The sequence below is a fragment of the Amblyomma maculatum genome, chromosome 8, assembly GCF_055883805.1.
Source record: "Amblyomma maculatum isolate TAMU_Amacu chromosome 8, ASM5588380v1, whole genome shotgun sequence".
Taxonomy (NCBI): Eukaryota; Metazoa; Arthropoda; class Arachnida; order Ixodida; family Ixodidae; genus Amblyomma; species Amblyomma maculatum.
The window spans coordinates 111,270,536-111,294,052 of record NC_139351.1 but is presented as its reverse complement, the minus strand read 5'-3'; the positions used below and the strand labels follow the sequence as shown (position 1 = coordinate 111,294,052).

The window sequence follows — 23,517 nt, the reverse complement described above, 5'->3', positions numbered from 1 at the left end:
CATGTAAAAGTATAGGAAAGCCGCGTCATATATCGAACTCAATTTCACCGGTCGTTCGGTATATCGAACTCCGCACCACGCACTGGAAAGTGGGCCTTCCCCAAAGACGATCGCATCACCCTTGGCCGTTTGCCAGTTGACGTTTTCAAGCCACGCGCGGAAGGAATGAGGGGACAGTTCGGCGACGGCTGCTCAGGGCAGCGCCGCGCCCATTCCTCAAAGGCGCGCGCATCTGCAGTTATCGTTTCCCGCGCGCCAGCACATGACGTTTGCAAGCCATGTGCGTGGGTGTGCCCATTCTTTTGCTGAGCTATCTCTTTCCTTCAGCACGCACTACGCATGCGCCAAGCCAGCTCAGCCCGTTTTCAGACAGACGTCGGACGCTTTAGCGTGTGTTGCGAACCCCCTGCGCGCGGCGGCTGACGTGGCTCTCTCTCTCCTTTTTTTTTTTCTTTTTTTGCGAGAGTCATCCATTTTTATCGGCGTGCTATACGCGTGGCGTAGCGTAAGATATGGCGGTTGCGGACGTTGAAAAGCGACAGGGCTTTCTTTTTTCTTTTTTTGCGGGAGTTGTTTATCCTTGCATGCATGAATCAATGACAGCACACGGTCAGCTGCTGCGATCATGATGCCCGCTCCAAACGCGGCGTGATAAATCGAACCAGGCTTGTGCAATCAAGCCATCAGCTGCCAAGTTCGCTCCCCGTCATCGCAGGAGCTAGCAAAAGATAAACACGCCCTGGCGTTATCGCTGCGCAGCATCTTGGCACGCTGCCAAGAAATGAAATGTGGATGAGAGGACCGATACGGAGTGACGCGCGCCATCGACATGCAAGCGAAAATGCTCGCGCTGCCGCGGCGACACAGAAACCTTGTTTTGAGCTGCCGCGGTGGCTCGAGCAGCGAGAGGGACGCAGTTCCAAGTTTGAAAATTTTCGCTCTATCGCTGCCGCATCGTCGCTGAGGTCGCTCAATCGCTCGCATGTGAGCGAGCTGGCCTTAACGCATTTTTTTTTTTTTAAATTCTCGGGTGCAAAAGTGGAGGGTGGGTATATTATGAGAGTGGGTTGATTACGCGACAAATGCGGTATCGTTTTTTCGCATCGCAAGTGCCGCCACAAGCCGATTTCTGCATATTGAATTATCGATATATCGAACTATTTCGCGATCCCCTTCGAGTTCGATATATCTGGGTTCGACTGTATTATCAGATTAGCAGAGCTGTACGAGCTTAAATGATTCATCTAGTGCTCAGAGCTATTAACTATACAACACTCTCAACGCATAGAATCGCATAAGTTTATCAAAGGGTATGTTCGTTTCCTGCCATTAGAAAATTCTATCATAGCTAGACGGCCATACACTTCTTTGCAATACACACCTGCATTTTTCCCTACCTTCTATTTCTGCCTTCACCAAGTTCTCTTCAGGCAAACAAAACAGAGATGCATAATGATGCATCTCTTCCTGATCATCAACTGACAAAGCTTGCTAATCAAACACTTTAACTGGAATATCTGAAAATCACTGCTGAACGAAAAGCAATGCCACATATCTCAGCTCTACCTCATTTGTTTCAAAAACACAATGTGCAACGATCCTTGGCATTCAGATCGCCAAGCACGTGAAACAATGACTGCAGTCTCCTACTAGGAACCACACAGCAATATTTTACTGTTTTCATTCACACACCTGAAAAGGCAGAATTATGCCGCAAGTCCCCACGTGTTCCCGCTTCGTTCACATACAACAGAACAGAAATCCCTGGAAAAGCCAAAGCGGCAGCTCACGAAATCATGCCTCCATTTGACCACAGACAACAAAATCACATTCCCAGCACTACAGCCTACTAGTATGTGCTGCAGTTTCTCTCAACGTGAGCCTACAACTTGCCGCCACTATTGTACCTTCATGGCTTCACAGAACCGGAACCTGAACCAAGCCTGGCAATACAGCCTTCTACAGGGCCAAGTGGAGTAGTGTCTTGGGTTTTGGAGAGTTCCCAATGCCAAAGCAGACAGCCGTGGGCATTGTTTTGACATTGCGGTCGAAGAAGCTACACTCCCTGAGGTGGTTGGACATGTGTTCCTCGTCCGAGAATGCCCATTTCCTAACTGGAGTGAATCCGTTGCTGAAGTACCAGCTCTGAAAATGATGGCAAAGTCAGCTCAATCAACTCCATTTACCATACCAATCAATACAATGGCCAACCGATTTTTTGAACACCCAATTTTCCACACATGTCCAATCATTCGGACTCTGCTGTGGCACCAGCACGCGCTCCATAGAGTCGATGTATAACACCAACCAAAATTTGAGACGTTTGAAACTTCTCTTGTTCAATTTTCTGGACTTTTTCTCTCTAATGCAGGCCAAAAGCTATGAAAAACTACCAAAACATATTTGCCATCTTGCTTTTCTGCAACCTCAAATCCGCGTTGCATGTACCCCACATACCCACTGCACTCTCAACAGCAAGGCGCCGCTAGCTGCACACTCCTGCAACTTGCAAGTTGCTGCAAACCATCACACCAGTCACACGCCCATCAGGTCTCATTCTCAAAGCCAACTTTTTCCCTCCATCCTCCGTCGCACTGGAATCTGATGGAGGTGGGGAGTTAAATGACGGTTAATTCCCAGAATCAGCCAGCCTGCACTGTGGGCCCCTGTACCACAGTTCCGTTCACCGGGGAAGACTGAGCTTCACCCCATGGAAGACAAGCCAGTCAGCATGAGTGTGCTTCTATCACGTGACTACAGATCATGGCTTGCATGTATTAGTCAACTATGGACCAAATCTGACAGATTGAAGTTCCTATTTCAAATTATTCATGACCAGGTTAAAATTAATTTATATGAACCCTACATAATATCAACAGATCCGGCACAGTTTGTAATATACCCACCCACAATGATGCATTCAAATACAGCTTTTTTCCATGAGCAATTAGTGAATGGAATTCATTACTAGATTCTGCCATCACAGCCCTCCTCCATACGCAATTTTAAAAAATGGTTGGAAAATCTGATCTTTTCTGATGATCCACATCCTAAGCTGTATTTTCTTTATGAAGGGAATGAAACGAGTTTTTCAGTGCATGGCAATTTTTAATGATGCATATAAACCATTGAACTGTTTTGTTGTTTTTTTCAGTTTCATGATATGACCAGCCCAATTTTGTACCTTTTGTTCATCCACTCCTGTATTGGTCCCTTTTAGGGCTTACAATATAATAAGTAAACAAACAAAAACGTAGACTATATGGGTGATACAAAACACATGAGACAAAATGTGACCAAGGAATCCCAGTAGCCTTTACGAAAGTATGCCACTTCCGCCATATTTTTTGCTATGCAGCTCGGATAGCAATGGCCTCTCCTATGCTTTCCTTCCTCCATGCTCTTTGCCATACGCACATGGAGAAAAATGATGCATTTGCATCTGTTTGCTGTCACTCATTATGATCCTGACATACAAAAGGGCAGCCAATGCCCTTGTTAGCACTTTTACTTATGCAGCTTTCCGCTTTCTTTCCTGAATAACATTACTTACAAGTTCCTATTTACTAAGGTTGTTCCATGAACCTGTAGCTTTATTCAGACTGCTAAGTCATCAAAACCTGGATGAAACGAAAATCATGACTTTACGAAATTTTTTCCTGCTAGTGAGACTTTGTTATGTTGAGCTTCGACTGTATGAGGAAATACTTACCTTTGAGCAAACGGTCCAGCCGTCAGTTCCACATTTCTCCCATTGGAAGTCCACCATTCCTCGACTTTTGAGAAGGGAGCATGAGACGTCCCTCAGACGCTTTGAGACCAGCGAGAAATTGTTCAGGCTAAAGGCATCCAAGTAGGCAGCTATGTGCTGCAGCACCTAGAATGAAAGCAAAAAAGAAATGCTGCCACAACATCACTTCCACATACCCACTGTACTTTCAATAGCAGGCACCGCTAGCTGCACGCTCCTGCAACATGCAACTTGCAACAAGCCATCACACCAGCCATACGCCCGTCACTGTGTGAGCACACAGTGGTTGCTTCAAGAAGCAGGCCTACTTTACAACCTGAAGATTTAGAAACTTAGATTTAGAACTCTCATCGTGCCGATGAGAGGAGAAGGAGGGCACATACCTACTTTTCAAGTCTCCACGAATTTACCTTTTGCGACAAGCTTGCTCACGTTTTCACAATCACAAGTGAAATTCATGTCCAGGAGAGTAATGAGCTAAAACTGCACTGGATCACAACTTATTTTTGTTATTATCTTGCTGTTGCTGATATTTCCCGTTTTAGAAACTTCTGTCAGTTAGCTCAATGCAAGCCCTTTCACCACCAGCAGACTTTCGAGAGTTTTCTCAAAAACAGATGGGCAAAACTCCCAAGTTCCTTTTTTTTGACAAAGAGCAATATCCTCTCAGATACAGCACTACTGTGGGGAATGGAGAGGATGCAAAGCATAACCAATGAAATTCTCTAGAAGCTGAGCGATTCAGTGACACCTCAAATGCTTCCCAATTGTGACCACTGCATGTCACACCTTGGCTCATTCAACAGATCTGCTGGAACCTGGTATGCTTGCAAGATAGCATACTCCACTCACTCGAAGTGCATCTATTTCTTCTTTTAATTCACCACTCTGCTGAGGCAGAACAGCTAACAACACCATAATAAAATGATGTCCACTGCTGAATGAAGCAGTTTCCAGTGCCTGCACTTAGACAATTTCAGCCATCTTGAGGGTAACGTCTTCTAGCGGCAACTTGTGGTGAATGTGATCACATGCTGCTGTGAAGCAGAAACAAACAGCAGAGAGGAACTATTCTTTCATGTGCTCAGCATCTCAACCACAGCGTATTTTGTGTTGTCCTAATGTCTTCATTATCTGTTTGGTTTTCTGCAGCTCCGCAGGCAATTTCCAGCTACGGATGGCATCCCTTGAGAAAACCTGGCCGCACAAATCTAGTCAAGAGATCCTCAAAAGGGTGGCTCAAGAGACCCCTCAGTATATGCACCTAAGAAACCTGCACCCGAAGAAGGCAGTATGTTTTCTTCAAAAGAGGTTTTAACATTTAGCAGAAAAAGACAGCATGCTTCGCTTAAACCTCACGACGGAAAAAAAAAATATAAGTGCTCTTCACGGGTCACATTGCTGGCTTCTCCAGATCTCTTGGTATGAAATTTCAGTTTTTTTTCATTGCGGCACAGAATGAAGTCCTTTTCTTTTTAACCAGAGTCCATCATCATCAGTGCTTTTTTCTTTTTTTACGATGCCTGCAGCAGTCTTGGGATGGCTAGCAGCAGATTTGGACGCTGCCAGGTCCTTGGCGGTTCGTGAAGAAGTGTTTGGAATCTGGTACGACTCCAAAAACAAACTCTGCTAGCTGCATTGTTTTGTTTCAGCAGAAAGATAAGATGTGGTTTTCACTGCTCTAGAAGACTCTTCAAACAGCTTCCTCAAAGACAGCCAAAATGTCAACAGATGCTTCAACGTCTTCCTGAACTCAATATCATGCAACCTTTGAAACTCTTTAAGTCAATCTTTCCATTCCGAGCTTTTCTCTAGGTAAAAGAAGGATATCAACCAAAGCTTCATCATTCTTTACAGGAAGACATGAAGCTCATTTCTGGGCGGCCAAGCTGCTGAGGTGGTCAAGGTAATCAGCCCCAATAAAGCCTGGTTGGGCCTCTCTCAATACTGTAGCAACGGTTTCTTGCCAACCATGACATTGGCATCATCAGAAGATATAGCCAACAGGCTTTCAAGAGGCAAACTACAGGGCTTCACCTCGTCCAGTATTAGATTTCCAATCTTGTGACCGATCACTTCCCCTTGTATTGTTCCGAGGTGAAGAGGGTGGCTTTCAACTCGACTGATCTTCTAAACGAAATATGTCGCAACTATAGGGTAAAGCTGAGTATTCCTATTGCTACCCCTCCACAGAAATAAAATATACCTGCTATTTATTTTAAGGCATCAAGAAAAAATGTGTCCACACTCACGGACATTGACATCGGCTTAATTCATCCACAAGCGTAGCGCTTGCTTTTTTTGCACTTAGGGAACAATTTTCAGAAAAGTAATCTAGAATGATCGCTGACACTCAGCAGGATGTTGGGTTCAACTAAAAGTGCAGTGAACAGGTATTCTACACGAATAGTGCGTCAACCTGCCTTCCTCTCTTGTGTCTGTCCTTTGCACTAACTTATTTCGCACGAATCACACCGAGGTCACTACCACTGCATGCGAAACTTGATAGGCTTGGCTGGCTCTCTGTGGCTCGCAGGTATCACTGGTGCTTCTTCGAAGTGGTGCGGACCTTGATGTCAGACTTGCTGCCATGCAAGATGTTCACATTACACGTGGTGCACACATTACACACAGTGGTTCACATTACAAACTTGTCTCCTTTCTTAGAAGGCACAAAGCATAGAAATTTGTATGCGTACAATTTCAAAAACCCGTGGAAGTACTGCCATGACTTCGAGCCCATCATTGCACTGCAAAGCCGCTAAACCTAAAACATCACATTCACACTATCAGATGCAGCAGCTGGTCACACAAGAAACCGAAGACAACATTGAAATCCAAATGCATGCACAAAGGTTTGCGGAGGGCTCATAGAAGTCTGGCAAAGGTGGTATTGAGTTCTGGATATGGATTTGTGTCCCCCTAAATAAACGACAGAAGTCACTACAATGTTGCAGCTGCTGATGATGACATCGCAAGTAAGTATTGACCTCACGGGGCGGTGGTGAAAGGAGCCACTGTGTAGTGTTAATAGATTTCCGTCTTTTTTTTTTTGTCAAATAAAATATTTTTCATACAATTTCATGCAAGATTCGTAAAATCCTAAGACTGATAAAAATTCGTGCATTTTAAAGAAAATCCGGAAGAGTTGGCATGTAGGTCCATACCATATTGGGCCATTTAGGCTTAGCAAGCGACGCCCAAGTGAGAGTAAGAACTTTCTGTGAGAGAATTTTACTTTTCCCGAACAGTGCACTTTCAATGTAACTCGCCCTTTCAATGTAAAGGGGGAGCTGCGTCTCACCCGATCATCCATAATCTCTGACGGGTGCAAATAAAGAGCTTTCTCTCTCTCTCTCGCCTGCAAATGAACTCAAAAGATTTTTCAATAATTTTTCAACAGTAAACTGGCTACATTAACTAACTAAGAGGAAACAAGATGCATATTCTCTTCCAACTCCCGAATAACTGTTTGCACTTGCCTAGCACCTCTCAGGTCTCTGCTCTTGTGCTAACTGTGGGGTGCACATGCCAAAACCGGGCATGGATCAAACCGAGAGGCTTTCACGGCATGAGTCTGAGCTGATTGTAGAGCTTCCCTCCTCCGCATAAAATTGCTAATCAAGCATGACCATGGGCCACATGAAGATGCGTGCCCCTTTCCGATATGTATGATGCAGGATGACGCAGGGCGCAAAAGCATGTAAGGTGCATCTAGGTGTCTTTTCAACAATAACAGCTGAACAGCGACACAAATACAATTAAGACCAGGAGTTGGGGGTCTGACCTTCCCCATGAACACATCCTGTGTGCGTGCATCTGGGTTTGCTGTGCTGCATGCATCAGCAGTTTTAAAGACCTAGCTAGATGTCACAAAATCGGCGCACATTTCTATTAAGTCAGTGCAGCGTGAAAAAAGCACACGCGCAGCGTCGCATAGGGAGTTCGAGAATGTTGGAGAAACGTCTCCTCCTCTGCACGAGGAGAGACCATAGCCTTGCACGTATCAGCGTCACCCCTGCCTCCTATACACTCGGCGGAGAAGGTTACTCACTCGGCTGCAAAATGCGGATCGTCTCGAAAATGTTCTACAGCACCTAAACGATGATGCGTGGCTCAGCGAGAGGAAGAGAGGACGCTAAGAGCGAAAGTTATGTGTATGTGCGCGTCAGTCTTGACGCTTTGTAACAGGCAGATGCGGCGCACCCTATTTATTCAGGTCGCGTTGCTTCAGCACCCAGCCATTGTTAGTGAGTGTTGCAGCAGTTTCTGTGGTGCTACTGCTCAGCTCCCGAGATCAACCCGCTGTTCGGCAAGCCTGAGAGATCTGCGAGGGAGCGGCACTCGTCTGCAGGATGGCCACGTAGTGACTCTCCAGACGTCAGTCTGCAACAGTGCCCGGTGAATAATTTGGTGTTTATTTGCTCTGTACCATCTCTTGCTGTGTATAAAGTTTGTTTTTGTTTGTTATTTCTGACTCCGACCCTCACTCTGGCTTGAACCGGTGAAAGCTGGGCACCAAACGGCCACCCCCTTCTGTCAATACAGGTAATTGACTTCTGGTTGAGCTTGCCACGCAAGTCGAGGGCATCTTCTTTGAGACCGAAGCAGCTACACCCCCTCACTCTAAGGGTGTTTGGGAGTGTGTGCACCAATAGTGGTGCATAGGTAATAACATTAGAATAAGCCAGACTGTTTACATGACGACTTCTCACAAAAACCAGTCAAAGGAAATAAAACTGTAATCTTGAACCCAGAGTTCAATCATAATATCAACATAACAAGATCTTGTTATGTTGTGAAAGTGCATAAATGAGATTGAGAAAGTGAAATTTTTTTTTGCAAAACCTGGACATGTTTCATCCCAGTGGATAATATTCGCAGCTGAAGGACACATGCATGCACGCAAGTAAGAACATATGGCTTTGCATGCCACATACAAGTTGCAACACCTTTCTTCATTTTATAATTTCATTTTTAGTGGACGAATAAATTAGCCGGTAACTTGCACTGACATGCTGGGTCTCACCTCAAAGGGAAAATCAGAGAAAGCTGGGCCATTGGGAGCTGGGGAGGCAGTAGAGGATTCGTCGAGTGCACCATTGGAGTGTAAGTGCCCATTGGCTAGGTGGTCTCCTGCCCTAAAAGAAAGAAATGCAGAAATCTTTTGTCACCACCTGTCTGACAACACTCACAGCAGGGTAAAGGCCTCTCCCATATCCCTCCCATCAACCCGGTCCTATCCCAGCTGCATCTACTTTATTCCGGCAATCCTCCTAATCTCCTTCGTCCACCTAAATTTGTGCCAAGCCCTGCTACACTAATCTTCTCTTGGAATCCAGTCTGACACCCTTCGCGACCAGCATGTCTTCGCATTACCAGCCCTGCCCATGCCCGTTTTTATTTTTGATGGGGCGCTCGCACAAGATTTTATGGTAAGTCAATACTGAAAGAATAGAAAAAATCTCACAACTAATGGCAGTGACCAACAAGACCAAGGTGTCGCAAAACCCTAAATTACGATTATCAGTTAGGTGCACTGAGGCTTTCCTCAACACCTGTTCATTTTACTTCTAATTCTGTAAGAATCCCATCTCTCTACCCTCTATCAAATGAGTTATCAAAGACAATTTGTATAGTACCCTTGACTCAATTTAGACAGGCATCAATGGCCACATAAGTTTCAAGCTTAGATACTAGAGGGTCTGCTTAGAAGGCATGTAGAGGCACTCCTTTAGCACTAGTAGAAGTTCTTCCCATCGAAAAGGGTAGGACAAAAATTAGTTGTGGTTTAGTTCTGGTTAACCTAAGTTGAATTGCGAAAGCTTTTTTTGCCTGCTACATTATTCCTTTACGTGCCTGCGTGTTGTAGGGGTAACGAGAATGCAAACGGTTCTGGCAAGCCGATTCTGATATCACCCTCCCGTATGAAAGGAGCGACCAGAATTGGCAGCTCCTGCCCGTGGCATAGGGGTAACATGAATTCAAACTTCATGGCAGGCTGATTTTTTTATGAGGAACCCCGCACACGGCACACAGCAACGAGCAGTTTGACCTGGCGTAGTATTGCTTTTGCAATAAAAATCCCTCCGACTTCCTACAGATTTAGAACTCTGGGAATGCATCACAAGCCACATGATGTGGCTTCGAAAAGAACACTCTGAGCTCTTAACTTTTGACAAAGACTGCACACCAGTTGCATTTTTAATGTAATGCATGCTTGAAGGTCTTGGTGTAGTTTCACAGAAAAACGCCACTGCTTACTCTTCCTGAGAGCCGCTTTTTAAAGCCACTTCTCCTCCATGTAGGGGTTCCACAGGAAAAGCCAGCCCAAAGCTTTCCAACACCTCACTGAAGACGAGCTGAGAGCCCGGAGGTACCGGGTGAAAACGCCGCCTCGAGAAACTGCAGCCGTACTGCGCCAGTGGGCACCGGTGCTCCAGCCAGCCGTTGAGGCCACAGTGGATGTCCCTGTGCACATTCTGGTAATGCCAGGCATATTCGTCCCGCCGAAAGACCTGCAACGTCCAACGTCCAACAAAAGCCTATATAAAGCTCCAAATTCAGGCCCTGGCCAGATCTAACAATTCGTACACGAAAACACTGTGAGGGTTCTACAAAGAAAGGGCACCTTTTCTTTAGAGGAATGATGGAATGCTCAGCACTTGCACAAAAAGATACCTGCTTAAATCTAGCCCCCAAATTTTGCCCATGAAAAAAATTAAAAGGATCAAGGTGTACTCAACCTAGAGTCTTTTTGAAAAAGCAGATCCCCAAGCTCTATTTTTGCATCCACTTTTAAGATGCGCTACTCACAATAATTCAACCTCTAATACTAATTTGAAATTTTGTTCAATTCAAACAAATTTCTAAACTTCACTGCCTATATTTTCCATGCATTTCAAAGGCACCTAACGCTGGGCGTGGATTCAATTATTTAAAGGGAAGCTGAAGAGTTTTTCGAATTCATTAAGATGCTCACGTGTGGATGTGGGGTCCTCATAAATCATGCGGGTGAAATTTTTTTGCAGATTCATTGCTTGGGAGCGACGTAATCGCCGTTTAAATTTGCGCGGTAGCTCCGCCCCCCGCCGTCCGCCGAGCGCTGCTGATGACCCTGACGATGCGAGCCGAAACCGGAAACCGTGGAGTGATGACGTCAAAACTGGTGATCGTCGCTTCGCAGCCTCCGCGACCGTACTTCTTTCTGCGTGTGTGCCTGCATAAGCTGCTTGGAGCTGCACTGTGTTTCTGTATTTGTGCGTTTTAGTTGTAAGGTACAGAAACGTGTACAATATCGAGTGACGCGGTGGACCCATCATGCCGGCGTTCTGCGCAGCCTTCGACTGCACGAACACCGGCGCCCGCGACGATGTGATCTTTCACTATTTCCTGCAAAATAAGAAGCTTTCCGCGAAGTGGGTCACTGCAGTTAAGCGAAAGGATTTCAAGCCGTCAAAGACAACAGTGCTATGCTACGTGGATCAGTGTTATACTACATTTACTCGCCTCAAAATTCACTCATTACCAAAGGACGTTTCCAATACGTGGAGGTGCTGACACTTCACTTTCGTTCGAGTCAAAATCACCGCTTGAGCCAGCATCGTTTCTTTCTTGGGGAGGTTTGCTCTGCATAGACCGATCCCACCGACCGATTTGCGCATGCGCCGGGTTTCCGCTTGTTGTAGTCGGCTGCTCAGCGCGAGCACATACGACTACACTCTCCGCAATCTCCGCTTCACATGAACTCAACGCATACTTCCCATACCTCACTGCCGAGAAAAATTCGTTGTCATTATTACAGTGACTGTTGATGTTACAGTGACTGTTGATGCAAAGCAAGCGCTCTAGGGGCCTTAATTTTTGTTCAACCAGTAGCCTCCGATTCAGTTGTGAGGAGCTTGTCGGAAATAAATGAGGGCTGCGTACAAAACATCGTATCACGGTAATTTATGGTTCTGGTAATTGATGGTTGATTGGTGTATGATAGGTGATGGCGAAATAAAGAAATTATTGTAATTATTTGATGAATTAAAGAAAGAAATGAATAAATTGGATAAAGAGGGGTTCAACGGTGTCAAAATGCTAAGGATTAAAAGCCGATGCATGATGATGCTAACAGAAATTTTAGATTATGTAATTAATCAATTATTTAGTGACCTAATTGAAAAAATGAGAAATTAGAAAAAGGGGTTTCAATACTAACAAAATGGTCGTAATCAAAAGCCAGTGTTTGATGATCTAATAAAGAAAATTGAAAGTGTGTATTTGCTCAAATATCTGAAGTAATAAAAACAAAAAAAAAAACAATAAATGGGGTTCAAATGTGCTAAATTTCATAAAACGAAAAGTCAATGATTGATAGACTAATCAAGAAAATTTAGAAGGGGGAACTGACCAATCATTTATTCAAAATAGTGGAAAAACTGAGATTATGAAGATGGGTCAAATACACAAAATAAAAGTAACTGCTTGATGACGATAATGAAAAAATTAAAGCATAAAAGTGACCAAATAAATATCTCAATGATTGTATGAAATGAAAAAGTACACTTAACGATGTCAAACTAATTTTGACACCTTTGAACTACCTTTTTTAATAACTCAGGATTTTCAATCACTTCAGTTATTTTTGATCAATTACGCACTCTAAATTTTGTCATTTAGTGCCCTCTAGCATTGACTTTTTATCCTGGGCATTTTGACACCTTTGAACCCCCCTAATTTTTTTAATGTTGACTTCTTTCAAGTATTTCAGTTAATTAACCAATTACATACTTTAAATTTTCTTTTTTAGTATCATCACGCGTTGGCTTTTTATTTTGAGTATTTGACACATGTCAACCCAGATTTTCTAATTCTTCATTTTTGAAATATTTCAATACTTAATAGATCAATTAATGGCATGATCAAGCATTGGCTTTAAAGTACAAATAATTTTGACACCATTGAGGCCCTGTTTTTATTTTTAATTTTTTTCCATTTAATTACACTTTGTAAATTTTCATAAACAGAACCATCTAGCACAGGCCTTTTATTCGGATAATAGAACACACAAGTTTTCATTTTTCAATTATTTCAACTAATTAAGTGGCAAATTACACTAAATTTTCTAAGCATCATCAAATTGTCTTTTCATCTGAGCGTTTTGAGACTATCGAACCATCCATTTTCCAATTTCTTTTTTTCTTATTTAATCAATTAATCACATTGATTCCATTAGCTCATCGTCACCTATCAAATACCAATCAATTATCAGTCAGTAGAAGGACAAATTACCAGTGTAAGGATTTTACGCAGTACTCCTTATTTCCGACATGCGGTGCCAACAACTATTACTTCTACTACTACAACAGCGCCGACGGCTATTCGGCCGAACGAGCTGTATAAGCTATTGCATAAATACATAACACTAGAGTAATATATGTGCTATGTGCTGTTACAGCACCCAGGAACGAGACAGATGAATTTTCCCAATGCACTAAGGCATACACACGAACTAAAAATTGTTCGGAAACACGGCGCGCAGGCTGTCCGGGCGACTGGAGCAACCGGTTGACTACATGTACCAGCATGCACCGCGACAGCGGCAGAATCGTGAAACTGGCCGGTGGGATCAGTCTATTGGTTCGAACATATAAGCCATGACACCAAGATCCTCTGGGTAATCGTCCATGTGTTTCATCGTCATATAAGAAGCAAACCAGCAGCATCAAACCACCGTGCGCCGCGCTTAATATGCAGCGGCGCGACCGCGCCGGGGCCCACCAAGCAAATACCTTTGTTGACGTCACAAGAGGCCCAACCAATCACAGGAGGCAGCGCGGCGCGCGAAGTGGCCCGCCGCTGCTGCTGGACTTTTCACCAAAATAAAATAGGTTTGCGCTTTCCTTTGCCTGATTTCGATGAGAAATTCGAATTCCGAGGGTGGAAAATAGTAAAGTGCACCTCTTCACTCACTTTTTCTGGGAAACCTTTCAGCATCCCTTTAAAACCTTTAGTAAGCTGGCACTAGATGAATAACTAGTGATAAACCCATTATGTATACTGAAGAAGCCTATGGCAGTTGGCAAATGGCATAATCGGCCATTGATTGGTGGGCTGGTTGTGTGACATCGCAGGACCACATTAGGTGGCAGAGCTGCCAAATCGGGTAGCTGCTTCGAGATGGGAAGGTGAGGAGTATCAAACCCTCAGGACACTTGGATCCCAAATCAGACACTACCTCTAGGCCATACAGGCACACTTGTACTGCTTGTGTGAAGTGAAGCCAAAGTCCATCACCTGGTTGCGTTATTCAGGACCAAATTAATGCGAAAACCGATTGCCAACGACATCAACTAAGACAGTTCACTTGAAAGGACATTTAAACATCAAGTTTAATTGAAACTACTGAGTACAAAACAAAGAAAGAATAAAAGTTGCACTTAATGAGCTCAAGTTTTAACTTTCTAAAGACAGGATGCGGCATATTTATTTTCCAGCAATTATGCTTCAACTTGCTTTTAAGCAGCCTCTCTTGCACGGGCTTGCCTGTGTATCTCACTAGTGATAGCATGCCTGTAGTAAAAAAGGAAGGAAACCAATGCTTGCAATCATGTTAGAGGCCCTCAAAAACCAAACTGTGCAACAGAAATATCTCCTAGCAAACATGCACCAGGTGTGATGGTAAAGAAGCATGAAAGAACTAGCAAACAGGCAGGCAATACACGAATACAGAAGGCTTCAAACATTCACACACAAGAATGTGAAAACAACAAAAAGGCAAACAGTCACACGTCACGCAGCTGCTGATTACCCTAACATGGCTTTTGCACAATTTTGCTTTATTCTGCAGCATAAAAGCTCGAAGCTATTACAAAAAATGATAAAATAAATTACTTCTGCTCTTAAAGCACCACTCACACACAGCATGTTAACTGTTGAGGTTAATAGAATAAGCAAGGTAGTAAAGCAGAGTCCTTGCTGCCCCAGGATCCCGTTAAGAACTACGCACGACCATCATGCACTATACACCAAAATAACAGCAAGGGTGAAGAAGAAGCAGTCATGCACATCCACACACCTGGCCGCAGGAAAAGGTGTAGACCTTGTCAGGCTTCAGCTGATACCGCGTCAGGAACTCGACACACAATTCAACGTTGAGGGCGACTCCGGGCTTTGACGCATAGCAAGCACCAGCCACGTGCATGAGTCGGTAGTCCACATCACTTGCGCCTTCCTCGATGACATGGCTGGTGTATCCATTCAGGGTGCCCTCCAAAGAGCTGGGGCTATCGAGGGCATCGCCTTCATCACAACTGCCGTTACACGGGCAGGGAACACTGTGGGAAATGCCGATGTCCCTCTGCAAGAGAACCCTGGTCTTCTCACACATTTTTTCCCACCTTTGTGGTAGCCACATAATTATGATGCACACAATCTGAATAGCAAAAATTACTTCCACGAAGCATGCTAGTGGAAAGTCAGTTGAAATACATGCTAGTCGAAGCTCTGCACTGTGGCATAAATTTCAACATGCCCATTTTTAAGCATGTGAAAACGCTTGCCCTAAAACACACCTAATCATTATTAAAGCAAAGTGCAGCGTAGATAGCTTGTAAGCAAACTGCTGCCAGCACAGCATGCTAACTGTTCGAAACACTATAGCAGGATACAACTTAAAAAACATCAGTTGCTAACTATTGGCTATCGTACACGTCGTGTGTATTACTTCATTGAACAAAAAACAAAATCAGTCTTTAATATTTGACTATATGAAACATGCCAGAGGTTCCATTTCCACATGCCAAAGCTGCACATGCCAAAGCTGCATGTTTCCAGCACAGTTGGCGACCACAAAGTCACCTATGTGCAGACCCCCCGTCAATGCACGTCAGTGCATACAACACATGACTGGCGATCTCAATGACAACCATGTGTAGGCAATGCATAGAGCTCAGGGCTGCACCATGGCTGGCACATTCTTATCGCCCACAATGGCGTAGCAAAGTGTTCAGAACGCCCTACGTTCTGCACACTGCAAAGAATGCACACTGGACAGGGAATTTCAGGAACTGCATCATCCCAAAATTTGTGGCAACTGGGTTTGCATAAACAAGATTCTACTGTGGGTGCATGCAACCAATGACAAAGCAGCAAATCTGTCCCTGCTCTGTAAGCGGCCAGTGACAGTTCTGTGTGCTGGCTTCTAACGTCACAGCACTGAACCAGGGAAAAGGCAGTGCTGACAACTGGGGCTTCTCTTCTTTGGTTGCCGTAAGGCTGTGCATACCACTCAGCCTGAAAACTTGGCATCTTTAAGCAAACACAGACCTAACTCTCTTCAAGAAGGTGATTTGCCACTTTTACGGCGTCTAAAATGCACAAAGTGAGAAGTTGTGACTGCTATCTGTATAAAATGCTATGTAGGCGAAACCGCAATGCAGTGTGGCCTAATAGTTAGCCATTTTGTTGATGGAGAGCAATGTCAGAAAAAATGTAGAAAAGGGTACTTTCTACATATCTACTTGCCTTTCATGCCTGTGTTTATTAACTGGTTAGTTAATTTTTGAGGAAACGAAAAGTTCAGTACCTGCCACACTTCCTGGTGGACACCTAAGAAGATAGAGAGAAAGAGATGCCGCAGTGGAGAGCTACAGAATAATTTCTACCTCCTAGGGATCTTTTAATATGCACCAACATCACACAGTGCACAGACGCTTTTTGTATTTCGCCTCCATCGAAATGCAGCTGCTGCAGTCGTGCCACTATGTTTTCAATGTATAGTTTGTGATAATGAAACGAGGAGAAGCCGGAGATTCAAAGGCAATGTCTTGCATGCTTACAGGTGCCGTGGCCACTGGCATTCTGTCCTCCCTGCTGCCTCTGCAGAGCTTTCCAAAGTGTCTGTCGTTTCTCAATGAACGCAAGTCCCGCATGGCCAGCGCAAAGTCGAGCTGCAGCTTGCCTGACCGGTCCACACAGTGCGGTTTGCCACTTGCATCCCCCAGCCAGCCCCAGCGGTTCCACTCGGCTGTGCAGTACACAAGGCTCGCTGGGCAGTGCTGTAGGTGGCTGCCCACCTGACTTCGCAGCAGCCACACTGGGCAGCCGTTGATGGCATTGGCACATGGCACCTGCAGTCAGAACAAGCCATTTCACATTCTTGGCCATGTAAGAAACTAAAAGAAGGCACTTCATTGGGCACACTTTTAAAGCCTGTTACATCACCAAATAGGCTAAATCATTTACTATCTCTCTCTGTAGCAGCCAGAAAAGTTGCACATTTCAATGTCATGGTAAAAGCACTTCTATCACTCGTAAGAGACAGTAGTACACTCTCAGAGACAAACACATCAGAGAAACAAAGGCTAGAATTTTGTTTTGTGCCTCGGATATGTCACAATTTCCATTGCACTGTGTATTTTCTAGTACAAAATAAATCATCTGAAATTTAACAAACGACACTGGAAAACCAGTCTTCTGTACTCTAATTGTGATACCTTAAACATAAGAAAAGAGAACTAGAGGGCATCTGCCACTTTTTCTTTTTTAGTTGTATCCAATTATAGAGTTTATCCTCAACTAATGAAGCGTGCTACCATCTCCCAAATCAAGAGATCTCTTATTTTAAACAGTTACTTTCATTCCAGTGAGGGTGAATTCCGTAAATATTCATTGTGTGGTACACTTGCACTTTTCACAGACTACTTCTAACAAAACTTCTAACAAAACTTTGCCCAACTTGCAGATTCAGTTCTTTAAGACTCCAAGAAAGCTTTTCATAAGGTTCCCCATGCATAGTCAGCTTTTCTTGAAACTTTCATGGATAAACCTTAAGCCCTTATTATTGGGTTGAATTACGTATATATTTTTACTAGATGGCATCAGCCCGTTTTTCCGAAAAACCACTGTGCCTTCTGTCTCCAGTGATTCCTTGAAGTACCAAAGGTTTCATTCTGAGCTACCTTCCATCTTTACCTAGATTAATGACCTTCTTTAATGAAATCCCTTCAAATATGTCTATTTTCTGGTGACTGCATTATTTACCTCATTCTACAACCCAATTTAAAATCAACAGAAAAAATGTGGTTAATGTACTTAAATGTCAATGAAACCTCAATCACTTTCCACTGCCACTAATATTTTGCAAAACATTAAGTAATTCTGTATGTGGCTGGGAAATATCAGCTGCGATGTCTCACAAAAATAAAAAATGTAGTATAGCACAATATGTTTAGTGGTCCTCTCCCAAAGTGAAAATGACAAGTATAAGGGCATCCATGGCTGTCTGCGGCGCAATCTGAAATTAGTCTTCTGTAAAGACCCTTCCTTCTGCAAGGCCCAAGCTAGGATATGTACGTTCAGTTCAAGACCCTCATTATACTAATCTTAATCTTTCTAACATCCTTGAATCTATCCAAACTATGCAACTCCATTTGTTTTCCCCAACTAATATTCCTATATCGCTGTCACAGAGCTAATTCTCATACATGTCTTCCCAAGCTAGAAACAAGGCCTAAAGTACCCAGGCTATTCGCATGTTTCAGGCCTATACAGGGCACCACCAGATGCGCAATATAGTAGGCAACTCGATGAATGCGGTTGCCGCACAGCTCCCATGCATCCATTTTTAAAATTTCTTATATTTCAGTCTTTCATCATGAACCTTGAAATTAGATCACTTACCCTAAAGATAAAAAAGGAAAGGAAACAGACGCAAATCGATGAGGTTAATACAAACGCTCATTCACAAACACCACACATAACTAGAGAACAGAACACCGAAAGCTATCGCCGCTCGCCCATAGAGAAACATACGTAAAGAGCGGACACTCGAGCCGTTTCGCGGCTGAGCAAGTAAGGGTCTGACCACCCGACAGGCGGCATAGCAATTCAATGTGTGCTGCCACTTCCTTTCAAAGATAGACAGCTCATCATACGCCCCGGATTGCATCCAAGCGTCCCATTTCTGTATAGACATGGGTATTGCGCCGGTCATATGCTGCCGGTGCCGCCCACCTCAATGTGCTTTTTAACGCGTTGCCTCATCTTTTCCGCAAGTTGTTTTCTTTTGCTCGTATACAATCAATTTTGGTGTTTCTTAAGCTAAGAACATGCTAGCAGATTGTTTACAGCACATGTATTTTGCACATGTAACATAAAATATGAGCCCATGAAGAAGATTTACCATGCATCCATCCGTTTGTTCTTGAGCCGTCTTCTACGGAAGAGCATGTGCATTACTTACAAAGCATAATTTTCGAAAAGTCATTTACAACACCTTCCATTTAAAACCCAATTTGTTATCTACACTGATTCGTACCGTAACAGAATCGTTTTATTTGACGGTGCTCGAACAGTGTAATGCGCATTTGAAGTCGTGTTGTGAAGGCTGTTTACCCCGATGTATATGAAAGATGCATGCGCCTTGGCTAGTTCGCGAGCACCTGTTTTAACTTTATGTGTTGCTAGTAATTTCTAAATCATTCTTGTACAGGTGGCTCTTGGTAATAATGACGCAAACTATTGTAATCTTTATTATTTGCTGCGAACAGCCGCAGTCATATGGCCTTATCACTTTGTTTGTAACATGCAGAATGATCTAAGCAATGCATGCTGAAGCCATCGAACAAGGGTCTATAATTTTCCCCGTTGCGCTAAGTGCCCAAGAAATATATAGAATGATTGCAGCCACTCGCGTCTGTTTTTTTTACATTGTTTCAGGTTGTTCCAGGCTTCCAGCTTCCAGATCCAGGCTTTGCTGTGATTTCTTTCTTTCTGATCTTTGTAATATGATGCATTTCATAATTTGGTTCAGTGTTTTTTTTATGCAATTCAAAGTATAAACAAGAAAAATAAACTTTTTGTATAGAACCACTGCCTCTTATTCTGTGCAAGTGAGAAAAGCGGCTAAATAATGTCAAAAGTTACAAAGAGAACAGCTCTGACCGCATTATTCCAACTTGCATGAACTAATTCAGCCTTGCTTAGGTCCTCCGAGAAGCTTGGTGGCATTTCCAGTTAAAAAGGTTGCGATCTGCGATTTCATTACATCTATTTATGGCGTGCTTAGAAATTAAATATTAAAGCCCTTGCGCTCTACTTCAGACGATGATGTTGAATATTTTAATAGCCAAATGTAAATCAGTTTCAAAAGCATTGCTATCGAAACCGAGACAGAGCGAAAGCACGAGCCTAAAATCTCGGAGGACGAAATCAGTGGTCTGACCAGTGCTTAGCGCTGGCGGCAGTGCAGTAGCTCGGTCGCAGGGCCCTACGGGAGTATCCACTCTTTACGTAAGTATGTTTCTCCATGGCTCGCCGCCACTACAGCCGATCATCATGGAGAGAGGAACACTTTTTGCCACGTGGTGGCGCATTGGTCTGTGAAACACGTGAATAAGTTTCATCCTTTTTCCATTGGCAACAATATCATATCGCCCAACCACCACCATTCATTCAAATTCAGTAAGCCCTCCATAAGGCACAAATGATCACACCAAGGCACACAGCATCCACAAACAACAAAAGACATAAATGAGCTGCCTGAAAATCGCCACACTCTCAGGACTGTCACTGAACACCTTGAAATCGGCCACTATTCATGTAAAATACCTCCACTGCGGGGTATTTGAAGAAGGACAAAAAAAAAAATAAGCTTAAAAAATTTTCTGCTCCCACCAACTATGCACTTCAACTATAACAAAATATGGCGTAGATACAATACTAAAATCTGGCTGAGCCCAATATACAGGAAATTATGCACAGTTAACAGCACTGAGGTCTTAGCCCCTGTCTTCGCTAAATTTCCTACAGAATACCTTCATAAACAAAGTCAGCTACTCCATTCAGGATCCCCTTGCTTGAAAATAGCTACTCTCAAGATATGTGGCGCTAAAGGATAACTGGAATCACAGCTTTTAAAACATCTATACTCAAGGCAAAAGATGCCAGAGGTATAGTTCTCTTGCAAGTATTCTACAGAAGCAATATTGACTCCTATTGATAAAAAGTTAATTCAAAATTTGAGGAGAAGCTCTCCAAGGAGGTTGGTATGTTGGCTAATGCATGCATGATGCAGTGTCTAAGTGAAATCTCACAAATGAAAGAACGAAAAGATGTGTCTCGGACCCTATATAACAAATCTATATGTGATGTGGCGCAGGTAATCAAATCTACAATGACAGTTACTGCAGTGCTGTGTTAAGATCAACATAACGCAGCTCTATGTGATGGTGATCTGCTCCGATACACAATAACACACGCTGTTCGACATAGGCGCTCGCAGTCGCGACTCAGAACCTTTACTATTGAGAGACAAATCGCTAGCGTGAAAAAAAGAAAAAAGCGAAAAGAAGCGCCCAAGCAGGCCTTACCTTCACGTTGGGACACAGCAACTGATGTTCTTGGCACTTGCACGCGTGGAAACTGGCTCCGCAGTCGAGTTTACAGTGCACGATTTGGCAGCTCGTCCTCTTCTCCAGCCGCGCCGTACATTTCGCAATGCTCACACAGTTGAGGCAGTGAGAGTGTATGGGATCACCGTCTTCGTCCACTGCCATAGACCTGTACAGCCGCGCAAACGCCATTTCAGGCAGCACGACCACAAAAGATCACGAACACATACACAGCCCGGACAATGAAGCGGCAGTTACCGCTTTGTCACGCCGGACTCATTCATAACGCAACACGGAACGCAAAGGAACACAGTAAATGGCCAGCAGGGAATAACCCAGCAACCGGCCAACGCCTTATCAGTTGTCAGTCAAGACAGAAAATCGTTATCACGGACTATGCGCGAAACTTGATGTCGAGAAGTGACATTCGCGAGCAGTGAATGCTGGAGAAACACTGTGTAGTATGCTTCAAAGTGATGGCTACAAAGAAAGACAACAAACTGCCACATACTTTTTTTAAGGGGGAGGTTGTTGGTCACAAGAAGTAAAGGCGACACTTCCGTTTGAAACAATCTCCCGGCGAGTGAGTGCTAAAGTGAAGCGAATTTATCGCATCGCAAGCCGACAACAAAACCAAGAGAAGTTTGACAAAGGGATTAAAACACCACACACACAGCTGATGGTGCATCGTTGCCAAGCGCACAAAAGCATTTGACTAATTTCGGCGCAAGTAATTTTAGAGACATGATGCTGATCCAGCTGCAATGTGAAACACATTTTTTTGCCAAAGTTAAAGCAGGGTGGCTAGTTAAAGTGAGAAAGAAAAATTACACTTGGCTTGGATTCCGCTAGAGTTTAAAGTTTTATGCTAATGACTACCACACATCCTTCATGCGGCGCGATGTTTGAAATTGCGTTTCAGAAGGAAATTTTTCTGAACGCTGTGCCTTTAGAATTGCTCTCGTTACTCCTTATGACATTAAGCGCCACCCCTTAGTTCATTAAAGGTCATTATCAAGAAGAGAACAGGTTCACAACACGAAAAAAAAATTGTGGAGGGTGTAAACATACATTTTTAACATAGTAATAGAGCGAAACCTGTTTGTGTTGCAGCGATATTAACACCCGCTTTTCAATCTGATATATTTTCATTATTTTTATTTAAATTTGTTATTGGAGAAAGGGAATAATAATTGGTCCACAGGAAGGGAAAAGCGCAGTATCTGTCACACTTGCTTCGTGGATACCTGAACCGCGCCGTAAGGAGGGGAGGAAGGCGGGAGAGAAAGTGGAAGGAAGGATGAGCCGTAGTGGAGGGCTAAAGAGTATTTAGACCACCTGGGGATATTTAACGCGGGCTGACATGGGAGGGAGGCGGGGAGGTGGTGTAGGGTGGCAGTTCCTGGCCCTACGGGGCTGGGACAGGGACTTTAGCTGGGACGGTAGGTCAACGCCGCTTGCGGCGGGGGCTAGCCAGCCACCGATTTTTATCTGTTGTGGTCCTTCATTGCACCCATCACTGCTTCGGTGGTGGACAACGGCTGTTGTAGCGGCGCGTCTTTCTCTCCCTCTTCTTTTTGCTTTCTTCGCTACTTTCTCTCTTCTGTCCGCCGCGGCAGCGGAGGCGTCCGTGTGCTGTGCGATGTCAGCGCACGTTAAAGATCCCCAGGTGGTCGAAATTACTTCGTAGCCCTCCACTACGGCTCCCCTTTCTCTCTTTCCACTTTCACTCCCACCTCCCTCCCTTCCCTTACGACGCGGTTGCGGTGTCCACAGAAAACAAATGAGACAGTTACTGCGCCTTTCCTTTCCTATAAATAAATCATTAAATTAAAGTGGCTCAGCTACAGAGCCAGTAGCAGGCCCGTGCATTTTCTTTTCCTTCTTCTTACAGCCACAACAACAGGCTGACATAGCAGAGCACACAGAGGACTCCGTATCGCCTCCATCGAAACGCAGCAGCCGGCAGTCGGGATCGAACCGGGTACTCTGGCACAGTAGTCGGGCGTATTTTTACACCGTGGTGCAGGTGCAAGCACTGTGGCTGAGCATAAGTACGGTAAATCGTGTAAATCGTATACTATTCTACAGCGTAGCCTCCGAAATCGGCAACCCGCGGACAAGAATATCAGAATATTGGCAAATTAATGTCAATTCTTCGAAGGTTAAATATTTGAAGTCGAAGGGAATAGAGAAAGAAGGCAAAACTTTGATGGCTGGAATAAGTTTCAGTCAAAGGAAGATATATGACTGATGTGATACTGGGAAAAGTTATATGGGTTTCAAAGCAAGATTTTTTTTTTTTTTTTTTTTTTTTTTGGAAGCGTAAAAACGCGCCCGTCTAAAGGGAATGACGAAGAAGTGGAAGCGTCCGAATTCTGAGAG

General features: G+C 44.0%; 1 protein-coding gene across 1 annotated transcript; it reads right to left on the bottom strand.

The window, feature by feature from the left end:
- Positions 1-997: 997 nt before the first annotated feature.
- On the bottom strand, positions 998-21,918 carry LOC146182207 (F-box only protein 30-like). Its single transcript, XM_084577240.1, has 8 exons — positions 21,644-21,918; positions 21,112-21,301; positions 16,579-16,869; positions 14,817-15,098; positions 10,016-10,269; positions 8,781-8,892; positions 3,713-3,877; positions 998-2,145 (listed from the first exon to the last, which is right to left on the bottom strand). Exons 2-8 carry the CDS (start codon positions 21,295-21,297, stop codon positions 1,960-1,962), a joined length of 1,476 nt encoding a protein of 491 aa, XP_084433366.1. The 5' UTR covers positions 21,298-21,301; positions 21,644-21,918; the 3' UTR covers positions 998-1,959.
- Positions 21,919-23,517: the final 1,599 nt, after the last annotated feature.